The sequence below is a fragment of the Oryzias melastigma genome, linkage group LG11 (assembly GCF_002922805.2).
Source record: "Oryzias melastigma strain HK-1 linkage group LG11, ASM292280v2, whole genome shotgun sequence".
NCBI lineage: Eukaryota > Metazoa > Chordata > Actinopteri > Beloniformes > Adrianichthyidae > Oryzias > Oryzias melastigma.
The window spans coordinates 8,158,677-8,175,117 of NC_050522.1; the positions used below are offsets into that span (position 1 = coordinate 8,158,677).

Here is a 16,441-nt window from a genome sequence, read left to right on the forward strand (position 1 = left end):
AAGACGGCAGATAAAAGGATGGAGAGATGGTTTCTGAGCTTCAGCGTGCCGTTTACTCCTGACAAGCGATGATGATGCAATCAGGCGTCTCCACGGTGACAGGTGCCAGGAAGCAGCAGGAGGGGCATCAAAAGAACAACCAGGCACCTGTTTGTGGGTTTCATGTGTGTATACACAATCATCCAGAACAGCATTAAGAAGAAGAAAAGTTCTCCAAAACTCTGACATGTGAAACATCACATTTACATCAGTCACTTAACCAGAAATGTTAAGTTTGTTACTCAAGATGACGCGTTTTTACCCCAAAACAATGATCTATTCTCATCAAACAACTATAGAAACAAAACATACAGCCCAGTTTAGTCGTGAAGAGGAAAAAAATATAAGGATGTTAAAAAAAGCATATTTTAAAGAAATGACTGCAATGCACATTTCTGCCACAAGGGGTGTCAGATGTATGTAATGTCAGATGTAAAATATTCAGTATGCATAAAACTGAATGAACCATTTTTTGTTGTTTTTTTGTAAAATGCATTTTTTTAATCCATTGGCCTCTGTGAATGAATGTGATTAGGTTACTTTGTTGGTTGAGGCATTTTTTTCCATCTGAGTGAAAAACATAGGATTAAGATTGCTTTTATGTTACTGGTCCACTTAAGATCAGACGGATTGAATGTGGCCCATGAACCAAAATGAGTTTGACACCCCTGTACTATACATTCAACAAGTGGAAAGAATTGTATTTGCAGACTAAACATTTTTCGAGATGTATCCTGGTGCTGTCCTTGGCACATTAATGTTGGGAGTGGGGTCATCTGGAACCCACAAGACAGTACAGTGATTTTCACTGGTGGCCATAGTAGACATGAAATCCTGTCCACCTTTGTCCATCTTTGTCATGGGGTGGATAGTATGTCAATGTAAGGATGGGGTCATCTGGATCCAACATACCCTGCTCTGGCATGTTCTTATTGACTGGACACACCTGAAACAAGTAATCAGTCATAAGTAGGGACTCATGACAATTACCTGGTAATTGGAAAACATGCAGGAAGGTGGCACTGGAGGCACTGGTTGCCTACCCTGGTCTAGACTGAGCCCGTTTAATTTAGTGCTGATCAAGCCTTGAACCTTCCGTTTGTTCTGTATTCAGACTGCCTTTGGACCTTATATTTCTGTTCTGAACCAACGCTTGTAAAACAAAACCACATGACTAAAGATCTCTTCAGTCATTGGCCTGGAATTATGAGGGCGGGGCAAAGCAATCAGAGAAACTATAATCGAAGTCCTACATGTCACAGTCCTTGTTGGGATGGTTCACTTATGCCTTGTTTTCACTGAGCGGTCCAGACCGGACTGGACCGGGCCGGACTGGACTTTTGAGCGTTTCCATTACCATATGGACCTGTTCAGTAGCACCCTCTGGTACCATTTTGGTCCCCTGTTGATTGTAGGTCCATAGAAAAATGGAATGGACCCATTAGGGCGGAGCTTCTGTCGTCACAGGACGTAACCCATTGATTGGCGGAAACAGGAAGCGCTTTTCCCAACTCCAGATCCAAATCGAGAGTTTTGTCCTGTTTTCATCTGGATTCTTCTTTGTTTACACAAAGGACGTTTTGGTCATTTTTTTGTGTTAGCACTCCAGGATGTTTTTTATTTTTATCCTAAATACTAACCCTTGATGTTACTATTTTTGATTTAGTATCTGAAAAATCCAGTTCACATCACTCCTGCTGCTAAAGATGCTACTGCTTTCTCGGTAGAGAATCACACCAAAAACCTTTTAATCTAATCTAGTGGTCACTTACATATAACATTAGTATACAATCATGACATTCTGGATTAATCTGCACTCAATTAGATTACAATAATTTGGCACGAATGTGATTAAAACAATTGTAGCTAACAAAGTTCTGCCCTTTGCCTTATGTTTATCAACTTGGTTGTGATCTGCACCAATGTTCACTTGCAAGTGAACAATTTTTGGATTTTGGTTAACTGTCACAGCTGTCAGAGGTGCTGGACCATTCGAGAAAATACAGTGTTGAAGATCAAACACTGCAGTGAGAAACAGAATTAAATCAGCTGCATTTGGAGACCTAAAAACGAAATAAGAAAAACGATATGTGTATCTATGAGGGGTTTTTAGTGTGGATGTTTTCTGTTTTCCACATTCTTCATGAACCAGGTGAAATTTGCTTTACATGTAGTTATAAACACTAATATTGGTTTCCATCTTAAATATATGACAGACAGTAAAACGTTAAGACTTAAAGGATTGGATAAAAAAGCTAAACTAAGCTGTTTAACTGGCTGACTCATCTTCAGTTTTTTTAGCATTAAAAGACAGAAGTGAGGAGGCTGTGATAATGAGTCTCAGCAGGTCTTTGTGTCAAAACTATGAGGTCACATGGGGAGGCTGCAACACTTTCTCCCTTTCATCAGTCTGACTGTATTCAAAGGACGTGTTGTGATGAAAGACCACTTTTATTTTCATCGCTTTACCTCGGGGTTTCTCGGACCAGCACGGCCCTGTGGAGCTGCCGCTGGATGTGTGCGTGGCGAGGCCCGCAGGGGTGAACAAAGGGGTGGACGGCGACTAGGACGAAGCCTTGAGCATAAAGCTCCCTGACCTGGACCGGCAGCTCTCGGACCGATGATAGGCAAAGCACAGACGACACCGGAACCTCTGGAGGGAAAAAAGACAAGAAGGGTTCAGGGGAAATATCAGAACCTTGTTGGGTTAGTTCAGGGGTCTGCAACCTGAGGCTCCGGAGCCACATGTGGCTCTTTAACCCCTTCATTGAGGCTCTTTTGCTATGAAGAAAAATGCTAATACTTTGAATAAACCACAGGTTTGTAGATAATTGAGCAAAAAGATTGTGAAAGGTTTCAGTTTTACTTTATGTTTAAATACTTTTCAAAATAATGGATTTTGGATTAATTTTTGTGACGTTTAAAATAGATAGGAAAATAAGGGGGAAAAAATGCATTAATGTCAAATTAATAGAAAAATGTCAAATTTGACTTTCTTACTAATTTAATTCAAGTAAATCTGCTGAAGCAAGAGGATGTTATTTGACAGAGGGTGTGTTTTATTTTGAAAATAACTTGTATGTGCTACTGTTAAAAAAGGCTGAATTTATTCCCAGCTATGAAAAAGGATAATTACTTGTGATTTTGGTTTTAAGTAAATGCTACATTTTGGTAATTTTATCGCTAATCTGGTTTGTCGCATATTTGAGACAACAGACACTAAGGGGTTAAAAGTAAAAGACGTAAAAATTGTTATACATAGAAAAATATGGCATTATTATAATATAACAATACCATATATATATATATATATATATATATATATAAATAAACTAACTAAATCAGGGTCTCAAACTGGCGGCCCGCGGGCCATTTGCGGCCCTCAAGTTACTATTTTGCGGCCCCCACCTTAATATGAAAGTTCAATGCCTACTGGGTAATATCTTCTGCGTATCCACGCTTCTTTGATGATAGCTTTGTGTTTGCTTTGTTACGCTTTAAACTTTGCATTTGCTATTATCTTTACATCTGGTCATCGGAAAAGTCCTTAGCAACAGTTGCTAGTGTTGTTAGGCCCTCTTGTTTTACGGGACATGAAGAAGATATTTCTTAGTAGTACATAGACATGAACAAATGTTCAATACACTTGTTCAGTAGACATAGACCGCAGGAATCTGTAACCTTCAACATTTAAAGAGACATTTGGGTCGATTTCTTTGACAGCTTTCAAACAGGAGCCACAAAGTCCTACACACTTAAAAATAAGACACTGATTTGCTTTTATATTAATGCTACTGTTATAACAAGTATAAAAAAACATATTTTTCGCTAAATAAAATGAGGCTTCTTTTTTCAAAACTTGAAATAGTTTATCATTTTTGTCAGATATTTCACATGACTTCCTTTCAAAATAAAATACATTCTATGTACTATAGGATCATGTCAATGCAGCAAATAGTTAGATTTTTAATATTCACATAAAAATATGCTCATGTAATGAACTAAATCAAAGCTAATTCAGTGACTATTATTCTACAAACACTTAAAATCCTTGAATTTAAAAAAAATAGAACATCTGACACTCAAAAAGCTTCTGTAATGTTCTTCAACTGTTTGCAAATTAGTTTTTTGTTACTTTACTACTTACTTACTTTTTATAGTTAAACTTTTTGAGAATGTTTTATTTTCCTTTAACCAGAGAGGCACGGTGGAGGGGTCATGTTAGCCGTAGGTTGCAGACCCCTGACATAGACAATGGACCAAAGGCATAGAGAGTAGATGCAAAAACATATTTTTGGCATAAATGGAACTCCATACAGCCCACGCTCAGCCAGATTCTGCTTTCAGTGGCCCCAAGGGAAATTGAGTTTGAGACCCCTGATCTAAATAAAAACTACATTTAGAAATAAATGGCTTAATAGAAAAACATAAACAAAGTGTATTCTCTAAACAGTGAAGTGGGACTTATCCGCTCTCTGAGGGTTAGGTCCAAGAAACATCTAAAGTTAAAGGTTGTGGTTAGTTCATACAAACAAAGAAGGGAAAAAGCCAAAACCGATTTGAGAAAAAAAAAAACATGAAAAAGGGGGGAACAAAGACCAAGCAATTTCAATATGTTAATAACCACTGAAGAACAACACATGGCATCTTCACGCCAAATCTAAAAAGCAATTACACCAGATTTATTAGCCTGTGTGCCCACTGTTACCGGCACAATCACACCCTCCTGCTCGCAGAGGCAGATACTGGCAGGAATGGACTCACCTGAGCGCAAACCAGCATATTCCACCGGTGAACCCAGGTGACTCGGTTTCACAGGCATGCATCAGAATGACTGAGAGACAATGCTATCTCACTGTTTGTTTGGGTGTGTGGCATTAGCAGGAATTCCCATATTACCCAACACAATGGACAGAGAAAAAATGTCACTTCAGTGGAAATGGTTAGCAAAGCTTATCAACTGTCAGCGTGAAGCCACTGGGGGAGAGCGCCGCGTTAGCTCGTCTGTGGAAAGGCTTCAGTATAGTCAGAGGAATGCACGTATGGATATATGTGTGTGCGAAATCAGGTGTGCGCACGGATGAGAACAAAAGAAAAAAAAAAGAGGCCGTTAGCAGGAAAGGCAGAGATGAGGCTGTCTGTTTGGTTCTGAATGCTTGTCATCCATTTCCATTCCATCTCATTTGCATGGGTCTGGAGAGGAGAAAATAACCTGCATAAATTAACTCCACACACATCCACACATGGAGAGTGGAAAAAAAGAAATGTGAAAGCCATCTCATTTTCAATTTGTTCTTCATCATCTGGCGTGTTCACACACACACACACGGGGAGCTGGTGTTGCAATACGAGTGCAGGAACATGCACACCTCGCTGGTTCCTGTCTCAGTTAAAACAATGAGGAAACAGAAACATGACAGAGCTCCTCTGAACCTCGAGAGCCTTTCATCAAGCAAACACTTATTGAGTGTCTGCAGAGACTAATCAAAAGTAGTACAGTGAGAAGAGTAAAAAGGGGAAAAAAAACAGCAGGAGAATGAGGTGAGGGCAACAATGCTTCACCGTAAACAATCTCTAGCTGCCATTAACCGGGCTCGGCTGGCGCTCACTCGAGACTCAGAGGCAAAGCATGCAGAAAGTTACGAGTGTGTTACACGCTGCTCCAGGCTGGGAAGCAACTTCATTTATACTGTCTGCCACTGTTGGATATAAAAGCCGGTTCTGAAATGGAAACAGGGGAACAGCTTAGGGCAGAAAAGCCAGCTGGAGTTTTGTAGTGCCAACTCCAGGGGAGGGAAGGTGGAGGTGTGGCGCTGTGGCTCATTTCTTCTGAGTGCAACTGAGACGGTGAAGTCTTAGACACACAAAGTTGAGCTAAGGTGCCTGCAGATAGTTAGATTTTTTTTATATATATAATTTGGCCAGGGGTGTGACTTATATGGGATTTTTAAAAAAATGTGTTATGTTCCCACTAATGATTAGTTGCCATTCAGCAGTTGTTTCCTATTAACAATCGCTAGAAGGCGCTGTAGGGTTGTGTATCAGCAACCCAGAAGAAGTACTGTCCAAAACAAACGAGGAGAATCGGATTGTTCTCCTCCTGAACTTCATTTTAAAAAAAAAATTGCATCAAGACATTATTGTTCTTTTTTTTATTTCGGACTAATGCAAGACAGCAAGTCATCAAACTGGGTTACAGAGAAAAGGAAGAACCGCTGAAATCGTCGTCCTTCAGACACACCAGCAGTAGAAGGTAAAGATTGCTGCTAAAAAAAAAAAACCTGAATGATCTCATGAACCCAGACATGGAGGTGTGGTTATTGACACTTTTATGAAGCTCTTCAAAATAAATAAACCTGATCTCTCAACATCATCTCCATCCACTGTATATCAGATATAAATGGAGGGTTCCTGTAGCGATGAGACTAAAAACGAAGCAATTGCTTATCCCAGATGTTTCAGGACTAGTTCTAGTTTATGAAAACATTTTTGGACAAGAATTTAGCATCAAATTTGACAGCAGACGCAAACTTGACAAACGTCAAAAAGGAGGCAGCAGATTTGGCGTGCAACAAAAAATGGGCTGCAGATGCAAATTTGTGTGCCAAACATTTTGGGACATGCAAAAAAGACGCAGATTTGATGGACGTTGAAACAGAGGCAGCAGATGCTAACTTTACGCGCATCAAAACAGAAGAACAGACGCTAACTTGATGCTAACTTGACGCGCGTCAAAACAGAAGAACAGACGCTAACTTGATGCTAACTTGACGTGCGTCAAAACAGAAGAACAGACGCTAACTTGACGCGCGTCAAAACAGAAGAGCAGAGGCTAACTTGACATGCGTCAAAACAGAAGAGCAGAGGCTAACTTGACATGCGTCAAAACAGAAGAACAGACGCTAACTTGATGCTAACTTGACGTGCGTCAAAACAGAAGAACAGAGGCTAACTTGACGCGCGTCAAAACAGAAGAGCAGAGGCTAACTTGACATGCGTCAAAACAGAAGAGCAGAGGCTAACTTGACGCGCGTCAAAACAGAAGAACAGACGCTAACTTGATGCTAACTTGACACGCGTCAAAACAGAAGAGCAGAGGCTAACTTGATGCTAACTTGACACGCATCGAAACAGAAGAGCAGATGCTAACTTGACGCGCGTGAAAACAAAAGCAACAGATGCTAACTTGACGCGTGTCTAAAAATTAGGCAGCTGGCGCATTTTTTGTTAATTTGCCGTGCAGCAAAAAAGAGGCTGCAGATGCAAATTTGATGAGCGTTGAGACAGAGGCAAATTTGACGTGTGAATCGCGTTCGATGTGAACACAGAATTCCACCTAGCTTGGAGGATTGGTCCAAAAGCGTTACACTTTTCTCTATATAAGCGCGACTTTTACTCCAGTGTGACCTATATATGGTTTTTCTTCTTTATTTTGCATTTTTTGGCTGCTGTGACTTATAAAATAATTTAATCGAGGGGTACATTGTTTGAGAGACACTAGAAGAGACTGAGTGGATGCTCAGCTGTTGATTCTCGCTGCTATTTCTGTCTCACCCAGCAGCTTTGACCTCATCGCAGCTGCTGTGTGTCAAGATCAATGGTTACCTTCTGACCCTGAATGTTATAGGGTATTTGAAGAGTCCCCCACCCATCCTGTAGCTGTTTGAGAGGTCCTATCAGCTCCTTGTACAGTACAAATCCCCGGCAGAGTCAGCATGTGTGGAGACACCTCTGCTGTAAAGGTGAGTGTGCATGAAAAAGCCAGAGTTTCAACTAAGCCTCCTCAGTGATGTATGAGGATTAGCACTCTCAGCCACCCTTTGAGGCTTATCCTGGTGCCTGCTGGAGGTTCACATTTATTTAAAACAGCCTTCTAATGACTTCCAGAGGTTCTCGGGGAGGATATTTGCCAAACAGTGTCTATAAAATAATTAACATCCTGGAGCCAGGAGCTCCTTGCTGTTTCAGGAATGACGAAGCTAGCTGCTGGAAAATTTCTCGGACAAACTATCCGAAGCAAAAAAACATGTTAAGAAGAGTCATGTTTAAAAGCAGAAACTTCCACACTAGCCCCCAGCACCACCTCCTCGCCATCATCATCATCATCATCAGGTGACATTTTGTCAGAACAAGAAAAGCTCCATGAAAAATCCTCCACAAAAACATGAACAACTTGTTTAAAAAATGCTGATGTCCTGCACTCGCCTTGAAAAACAAGCGATGAAGATGTCAAAAAAAAAGAAATATGGATGGATGCTGGCAGCGCCTGCTCTCTGAGCCGAATCCTCTGCGCTCAAACAGCAGGCATATTTCATGTAAGGGGATGTGAACATATGTGTGCGTACACAAACTGGAAATACAGACCGCAAAATGAGTCGTGTGCATCGTGTACAAATGCTTGCTCTGCGGGCGTGGAACTGTATGAACTCCTCTGGTGTGGGAAGAGCTCCTTAAGCAGACATGCCAACAAACGCACAGCAGAGCATTAGACATTTGTTATAGGTTTTAATGAGCTGAGCGGGTCTCCGTCTCTGCAGGGCAGCAGAAAGCCATCAGCAGAGTTCAGCTCCTCGCTGCTTCAGAGACCAGCGTTAGTCACACTGCATCACACCTAACTTACTTCCTCACACATGCTCGGTCCTGACTCCCACTTGCTCCTCCTCACACCTCCTCTTCTCCTTTTCACTCCCCTCCCGGCCCTCAACAACTGCAATGCTTCTCATTTGTAATCCCTCTTTCGTCCGTTCTTCTTCTGTAGCTTTTCTCCTGTTTTTTTTTTTTTTTTTTATTGTTCACGCTCTCCCAGCTATCTCGTGTTCACCGCCACGGCGCTCTAGGAACAGAGGGGGTGGGGTGAAATGTATGTGCGACACCTGACTGTTGGGTTCTGCATTTCTGCTGGCATGTCAGGTGGAGTGGGAAGAGTGTTGATCATATGGATCATCTGGGAACTATGGCACCCCTGAAGTGCAGGATATCACATTTCAGAATAGCACTTAAGAAAATGTGACATTTTACAGCAACATTGTATTGTTTTCCATTCTATTTGCGAATGTTGAATTCAATAAAATACAGTTGCAGTTTCAGAAAATATGTTTTATTCATGTTGGTAGTGGTCAAAATGAATATTTGTGGGGGTTTTGTTCAATTTGTACTTTTGTTTTTTTGTAAAAATTTTTTCTTTAAAAATTCAAATGTGATTCAATTTTACTAAATATCTTTTTTTGGTGAATGTAATGTGCTTTAATATCTGAAATGTGTTTTTACACGTTTTATTCTGTACCGTAACAGTCATGGACTGCAAGAGCCAGATTCGTTTTGTTTGTAATGGATGACCCTCCTCCAAAAATGATGACATCATAGCGGGAGAAACCATCATGAAAATGAAAGGGGTCAAAATACTTTTAATGGAGTAAAAAAAAAGAGAGAAAAGAAAACTTTTGTAAAAGCGATCTTTACAAAACTTCAAACTTACATCACCATTTTAAGTCTTCAATCACAACTGATTTTTTTTTACCTTTGACTTCCCGAAGTCAAAGGTAAATCTTGATTTTTCAAAAAAAAAAAAAAAAAGAAATTCCTTTAGCACCAGGTACAAATTTAAACTCCTCCTAGGGATTTAAATCTATAAAATTTCAGTAACAATTGGTTAGGTTACCTCTAATATTTTAGCTACATGCTAGCTGTTCTGGCTAATTTAAGCTTTTTTTCCAGTTTTTTTAGACTATTTTGGAATTTAGCTAGTATTTCAGCAACGTGCTAGATATTTTGGCTAATTTAGGCTTTTTTTTTGTTTTTTAGGCTATTTTGGAGTTCAGATCATATTTTATCTACATGCCAGCAGTTCTGGCTAATTTAAGCTTTTTAGGCTATTTTGCTAATCGTTCTGTATTTTGCTATTTAGCTAATATTTTAGCTACATGCCAGCTGTTTTGGCTTATTTATTCTTTTTTCAGTTTTCTAGACTACTTTGAAGTTAAGATAATATTTCAGCTACATGCTATTTTGGCTAATTTACGTTTTTTCAGTTTTTTTAGGATATTTTGGTATTTAGCTAATATTTAAGCGACCGGTAATTTGGAGTTTACCAAATATTTTAGCTTTATGCTGGCTGTTTTGGCTAAATTAGACATTTTACTAGTTTTTAAGGCTAATTTGGCTTTTAGCTTAAGTTTTAGCACCCTTCAGCATTTTTGCCTATAAGCTTCAGCATTTTCAGCTATCAATATAAGCATCTTGAGCTATCAGCTTTACCATCTTCAGCAGCCACAGTCAGCTTACAGCATTCACACCAGCATTATCGTAGGCTATGCTCTATATCTACTTTCTTCAGTTTTTGATGAGTTTTTTGAGAGTTGTCGTTAGTAAATCTCCCATTTCCTGAAACACTTCTATAGCAGGAACCTTTGGGTCACTTCAGTAAATGTCCATCAGATGGGTCATTTCAAAGTAATAAATCAGCTGAGGGAAGGGAGATGGTCCACAACCAAAAATTGCCTCTGACAAAAGAAATTGGCCATTTGAAGACATTTCTCAGTCTCCAACCTCACCACAGGGTCACATTGACCCAGCAAAGTGAGAGGGCTTAGTCACACTAAAAAAATTCAGCTCAAGCCCTTTTGGACACTATTTCATCAGTAACATTGTTTATGTGCAGGTTGGTGAAAGCCCCAGTCAGAAAGTTGATTGTGCTCTTCGTCCTGGGAACTTGGTTTGATAAACAGCATCTTGTCTCACATATTTCACAGAGGCGCCTGCAAAGATATTTGTTTTTCATTAGTCTGTGGGAGTCATCAAGTCATGCAGGCAAGGAACAATATCATTAATGAAAGCCAAATTGAATTAAAGCATGGATTTGACCGTGGGTTTTCTCAATGTCATGGAGTGACAGAGACTCCTCTATCTGCCTCCTACACAAACACACACAGAAATACAAATAAATCCCTTTGCTGGGAATGAGGTCTCTCAATCTCCACAAACAATCAGATAATCCTTTAGGAATCCTTTACTTCTCTGGTCTCTCTATCAGAAACGTAAGAGAGGGAAAGAGGCAGACACAAACCCACCAGCAATCTCTCACACACAAAATCAATTCATAGTAGCAGCGTTTATCCTAAAAATAGAGTCTACCTATCTTAAGCAGCTCAGGTGGCATCAGTGAGTTTACCATATAAATGGCCTGCCTGTCTGTCGAAAGATAACACCAACTCTGTTGACTAAGTGCTATGAAATGTTTTGTGCAAGAGAGAATTAGCTGTTTGTATGAGTGTGTGGTCTGTATATCTTCACTCTTGGCCTGCTGCACATATGATTAGACGATCCGTCTGCTGCAGCCTTTACTAACAAATAAAAAAAGACAACCTCATATTGTCTGCTTCGGTCACCGCCAACCTCTTCAGGCAGATTTCTGAAGTTTTCAGCCAAAAACAACAAGATTGGCTTAAAAAGAAGCTGCCACTTGTGCCTGCTGTCTGTTACAGTGTTGGATTCAGAACTCCTCCCCCCTGTCAGGTGATACCGAGCAAAGCGAGGGCTTGCATTCACTTTTGAAGGAAGAAAAAGAGAGAAGTTGCGAATTCATTTAAAACAGCTCAACACATTTTGATTCTCCTCCTCGATCCTTTTTTCACTTCTTCTGTCACCCTCAGACACATTCGAATTAGCATTTTTAGAAACCCGATTCTCAGGAGGATTCTTGTCAAATATGACACGTAGGACGTCACCACACGAGCTTTCACATTCCCAAACAAACACTCACCGAGACTCGGAGATGACACTTTGCACGTGAGTGTTGCTGTGCTGACAGGGTGTGCGGGCCACAGGGCTGAACCTGAAAATACGAAGCCTACCAACTCCACAACGAAGACACAACTTTCTCCCCTCAGGAAGATTCGTTGGTTGCTGACCTAATCATTTGAATTTTACTGGAACAGCCAATGCAGAGTTTTTATGGCATAATTATAAAAGTTAGGAAGCTCCATCATTTTTGGAAGAAAAAACGGATCAGAACGAAGGCCGACTGCTGGGCCAATTTCTGTTCTTCTTGTTTGAAATGTCCAAAATACTCGGTCTTTCAATTAAAAATGATCATTAGTTGATCATCACACATGATTAAAAGAAAGCACTGACACCGGGACATCTGCAGGAGAACCGTCTTCCTTTTGCATACATTGTTAGTGGAAAATCTGATCACTTTATAAAAATTAACACCAGGGCAGGAAACTTTAACCATTTTGTTTAAACAAAAGTATCTTAACCTCCAAAGGGTCCATTTGATCGGTCTAAGTCAGGGGTCGGCAACCTTTAACAGTAAAAGAGTCATTTGGAGTCGTTTTCTACTGATCAAACCAAGAAGGAGACGTATAGATTTACTTTAGCCTTAAAGAAATTTGGATAATTCATTACCAATTTTTAAAAATAAGAAATAGAAATTATTACTATTTCTTGGCACGATCAAAATCAAAAATATAAAAAGAAACTAGAATCTCCCAAAATGTGAGTTTTTTATTTTTATTTTTACCTTTTAGTATGTAAAAATAGTAGATTCCGAATTAGCCAAAAAGATAGCTTGTTGCTTGATTACTAGCTAAACTCCAAAATAGCCTAAAATTCCTCTGTAAACTAAATTACTCAAAAATGTTAGCCTGTTGCTAAAATAGAAGCTAAACTCTAAATTATCCTAAAAAATCTCAGTAGATGACAAATTAACCAAAAACTTTAGCTTATCGCTAAATGTTTAGCTAAACTCCAAATTAGCATAAAAACTCAGTAGAGGCCAAATTAGGCAAAAAAAAGCTAACTTGTTGCTTAATTACGAGCTAAACTCCAAAATAACCTAAAATTTCTTAGTAAACTAAATGACAAAAATTTTAAAACTTTTTGAGCTTTTAAGTGTTTTACACTGTTCAGTCCTCACTATAAACAACCCTAAAGCATTATTTTGATCCGTTATGGAGAGTAAAACATTGAAAGCTATTTAAGGTCTAAGTTGATTTATTCTGGAATAATATTCCTGCATTTTTTATTCATAGTCAAGTTAAAAACTTACATTTTTAAAGTACTAAAAATTTAGTTTTAGTGTTCAATTAATGTTTATCCTGCTCGACCTGTGACCTTTTGGATTTTGGCCCCCTGTGTGCTTGACTTTGACACCCTTGAAACAACTTATTGCAGTTTACGTCGTCTGTTGTGAGACTCATATCGTAGAGAGCTGCAATAAATTTTATCGTGCAGATCTAAATAACACTCTTCTAATTTCCTAAAGATGTAAATAAGGTCTAGTTTTACCTCTACAGTTAAGACTACAGCTGTATTTTTAAGCCTTCTGCTCAAAGATTTGAGAAATCCAGGTCTATTTTATTCATGCATAATAGTATAAATGCTTTGTGTACAACATTCAATGATTTTAGTTACATTTCACAAAATAGTTGGAAATGAAGTCTATGTAATTGAAGAGTTGTTTGATAATACATCTCGAATGTGCTCAGAGTGGTTGGTGTGTGCACATACTTGAACCTCAATATTTGGTCAAATAGCACTGCACCCCCTGTTGTGACCACGATTCCAAGAGGGAACGACATTAGCAATGATCCTAGGAAAGCAATTTTTTCCTCACAGCAGTCTGGAAAAGGATATTGAACCATTACCAAACAAACAATCTCCAGAAACATAAATCATAAGCCGAAACCGCTCCGTACAGTTGCCCATTTTCTGGAGCGTTGACAATGTAACAACTGTAGCCCAAGGTCAGGGCCTGTGATTATCAGAGCAAAGAAAAACAGACCATACCGTCTGAATGAACATCTGAGCTTTCTGAACTGTGCCAATCAGATAGGACACGGTAAACTGAGAGTATTACCCACCTGCCAATCTAAAAACACATCACTGAAAATACAAAAAAATGAGATCTAGTAAAACCTAATCACACGCACTCATGACAAACGCCATGAATTAGAAACAAAGTCACAAACATCAAAATAATATTTGAAACCAGTCTGAAAATAAGTTATTTGATGGTGTATAACTGCACGTTTTACCATTGAAGTAAACTGCTCACTTTTGACACCAGCCTCTAGTGGTCTTTTGAGGTATTACAACTGTTACCTAAACAATTTAAATCAGGGGTGTCAAACTCAATCACACACCGAGGCCAAAATCCAAAACAACACCGAAGGTCAGGGGCCGAACAAGATATACTTTTATTGAACACACTAAAACTACATTTTTAAAACTTTAAAGGGTAACCAAACAGGGAAGTTGGAGGCTGACTCCACCCACAGACGAAATGTGAAAATCCATTCAGAGGGCTGGGGAACAGGACTGTTATCATTACTAGAGCTGCAGATCATGATGTCAGACTTCTGAAATGACATGGGACTAAAATGGTTTGACCAATCACGAAATTCAGCTGTAATACCTCGATTCAATCAGTAGGGGGCAGCGCACAGACGGTTTTTGACTATATTTTCAAGAATTAAACAAGTTTATTTTAAATTTGCTAAAAATTTGGCAATGACCAACAGACAGGACTTTTAAAGCCCCATTTATAGAGGTCAACAGCAAAAAATGTTGATTTAGGGTTTGGTTACCCTTTAAAAACATAAAATATATATTTATGTTTAAAAGTTAAGTAAAAGCAGGAATATTAATCCAGAATAAATCAACTAGAACCTTAATTAACTTTCAAAATTTTACCGTCCATAAAAATATATTTTGTCAAAATTATACGTTAGAAATAAACTAAATGTTAAAAGAAAAAACACTCAAATTTCTTTACTTTTAGTCATTTTACAAGACAAAATAAGCTTATAAATTGTTTAAAAACAATGTTTTGATCATCATAAAATATATCCTAGTACTCCTTAACGGACCACTCAGTGGAAATGAGGCTTATGTTACCAGTGCAGTTGATAACAATAAATAAAATGATCTGGAGGGCCGATATATTTACACGGCGGGCCGGATCCGGCCCCCGGGCCTTGACTTTAACATGTGTGCCGTAGATAATCGCCAAATTCAATGACATTAAAGACAGATTGCAATGTGGCGGGAGATCATTTCTGTGCTTGTTAGGTCTAAGGTTTGATTAAAGGTTCAGACAAGTCAGGATTAGGAATCAAGCAGTGATAATTAAAGTTAATAGTCTCCTTATTTCTTAAGTTCTGAGATCTGCTAGAACCAATGAAAAAAACATACAAAATAGGGAGGAATTGATTTTAAAACATATTAAATTAGGCTAAATTCTAAAGTTTAAAAGACTTATCTCTCTGATTTGTATTAATTTTAACAGAAATTCAACAAAACTAAACAGCAAACAGTGGTATGCATTTGTGGGAGTCAAATGTGGAAAAAGTTGTGTATAACAAAGTTTTTAGAGGCTCTCAGGAATGCAGATTCATGTGAGGCTTTGTAGAATATTAAGTGCTCACAGGAGAGCGTTCATTTCTGACAGAGATGACTGCCAGCACATGAGAAACTCATCTTCATACCTTCTTTCCCCAACAGGAAATCCAGGAAGTGGTAGGTGTAGGCCACTCCAACTTTGGTCTCAACCTGAGGTCTTCGGAGAGTGGAGTAGATGTTGCCCGGGCTGTGCCTGTCTTCCGCCTTCCTCAGCTTCGGGAGCCGACACCCCATTTTTCTAGGAGTGGCGAGAGAGGAGGAGAGGGGGTTGAAGCATCTCAAAAATGTGAGACAAAAAGAAAACCCGCGGGTGGGAGCAAAATAAGACGCGGGAAATCGACGAGTGTCTAAATATAAGCCGTGCAGTTTCAATAGAGTGCCGGTGGTTACTGGCTGATATTAATGATGCTGGAAACAATGTGCGACTCCAACACTGAGACATGGAAACTGCACACAGCAATAACACAGAAATATGAGAATGTCAGGCATTACCTGCTTGGTGGGTTGTGATACCAGCATCTCCTAATCGAATTGGGCTGATTGAGAGCGACATGTTTGATCAGAACGAATTAAAGCAGAAATGAAACCCATTTCCTGCCCTGTCAAGCAGAGCGACACCAGACTAGATAGACAGAGAGAGCGGGAGCCGAAAAACTGGGCATGTCGTACGGCTAACCCATTTTCATGCTGATTTAAAGCTTGCCCAAAAGCAGGAAGAATTTATGACACATTTCATATATTTGTTTTTTCTATTGAAAAAGTGTTTCTAGTGGTCTTTTATTCATGAGGAATCTGTTTTAGGCAAAATTTTAAAAACTGTATTGTTTTCTAGAACATAGTTTCTGCAGAGGGGCAGTAGTTCACTAGAAATTCACCTCTGAGTTGTGGGCCGGAATGTTGATGTGTAGCCTGCCCCCTTCCCATCATCCATCTGCTCTGCCACTAGTTTACAGCCCCACACTGTGGAGCGAAAATAGACCCACCCTAATTTGTGCATGTG

At 39.3% G+C, this 16,441-nt stretch overlaps 1 protein-coding gene across 4 annotated transcripts in view; it reads right to left on the reverse strand.

Moving 5' to 3' along the window:
* Positions 1-16,441, reverse strand: part of rftn1a (raftlin, lipid raft linker 1a) — a 34,451-nt gene that overhangs the window by 7,867 nt on the left and 10,143 nt on the right. For all 4 annotated transcript variants that reach the window (XM_024257827.2, XM_036214276.1, XM_024257804.2 and 1 more), the window contains exons 2-3: positions 15,528-15,679; positions 2,509-2,692 (exon numbers count right to left, since the gene is read on the reverse strand). In XM_024257827.2, the coding sequence (XP_024113595.1) occupies positions 2,509-2,692; positions 15,528-15,675 (332 nt within the window). In that variant the 5' untranslated portion in view covers positions 15,676-15,679. The remainder of the gene's footprint in view (positions 1-2,508; positions 2,693-15,527; positions 15,680-16,441) is intronic.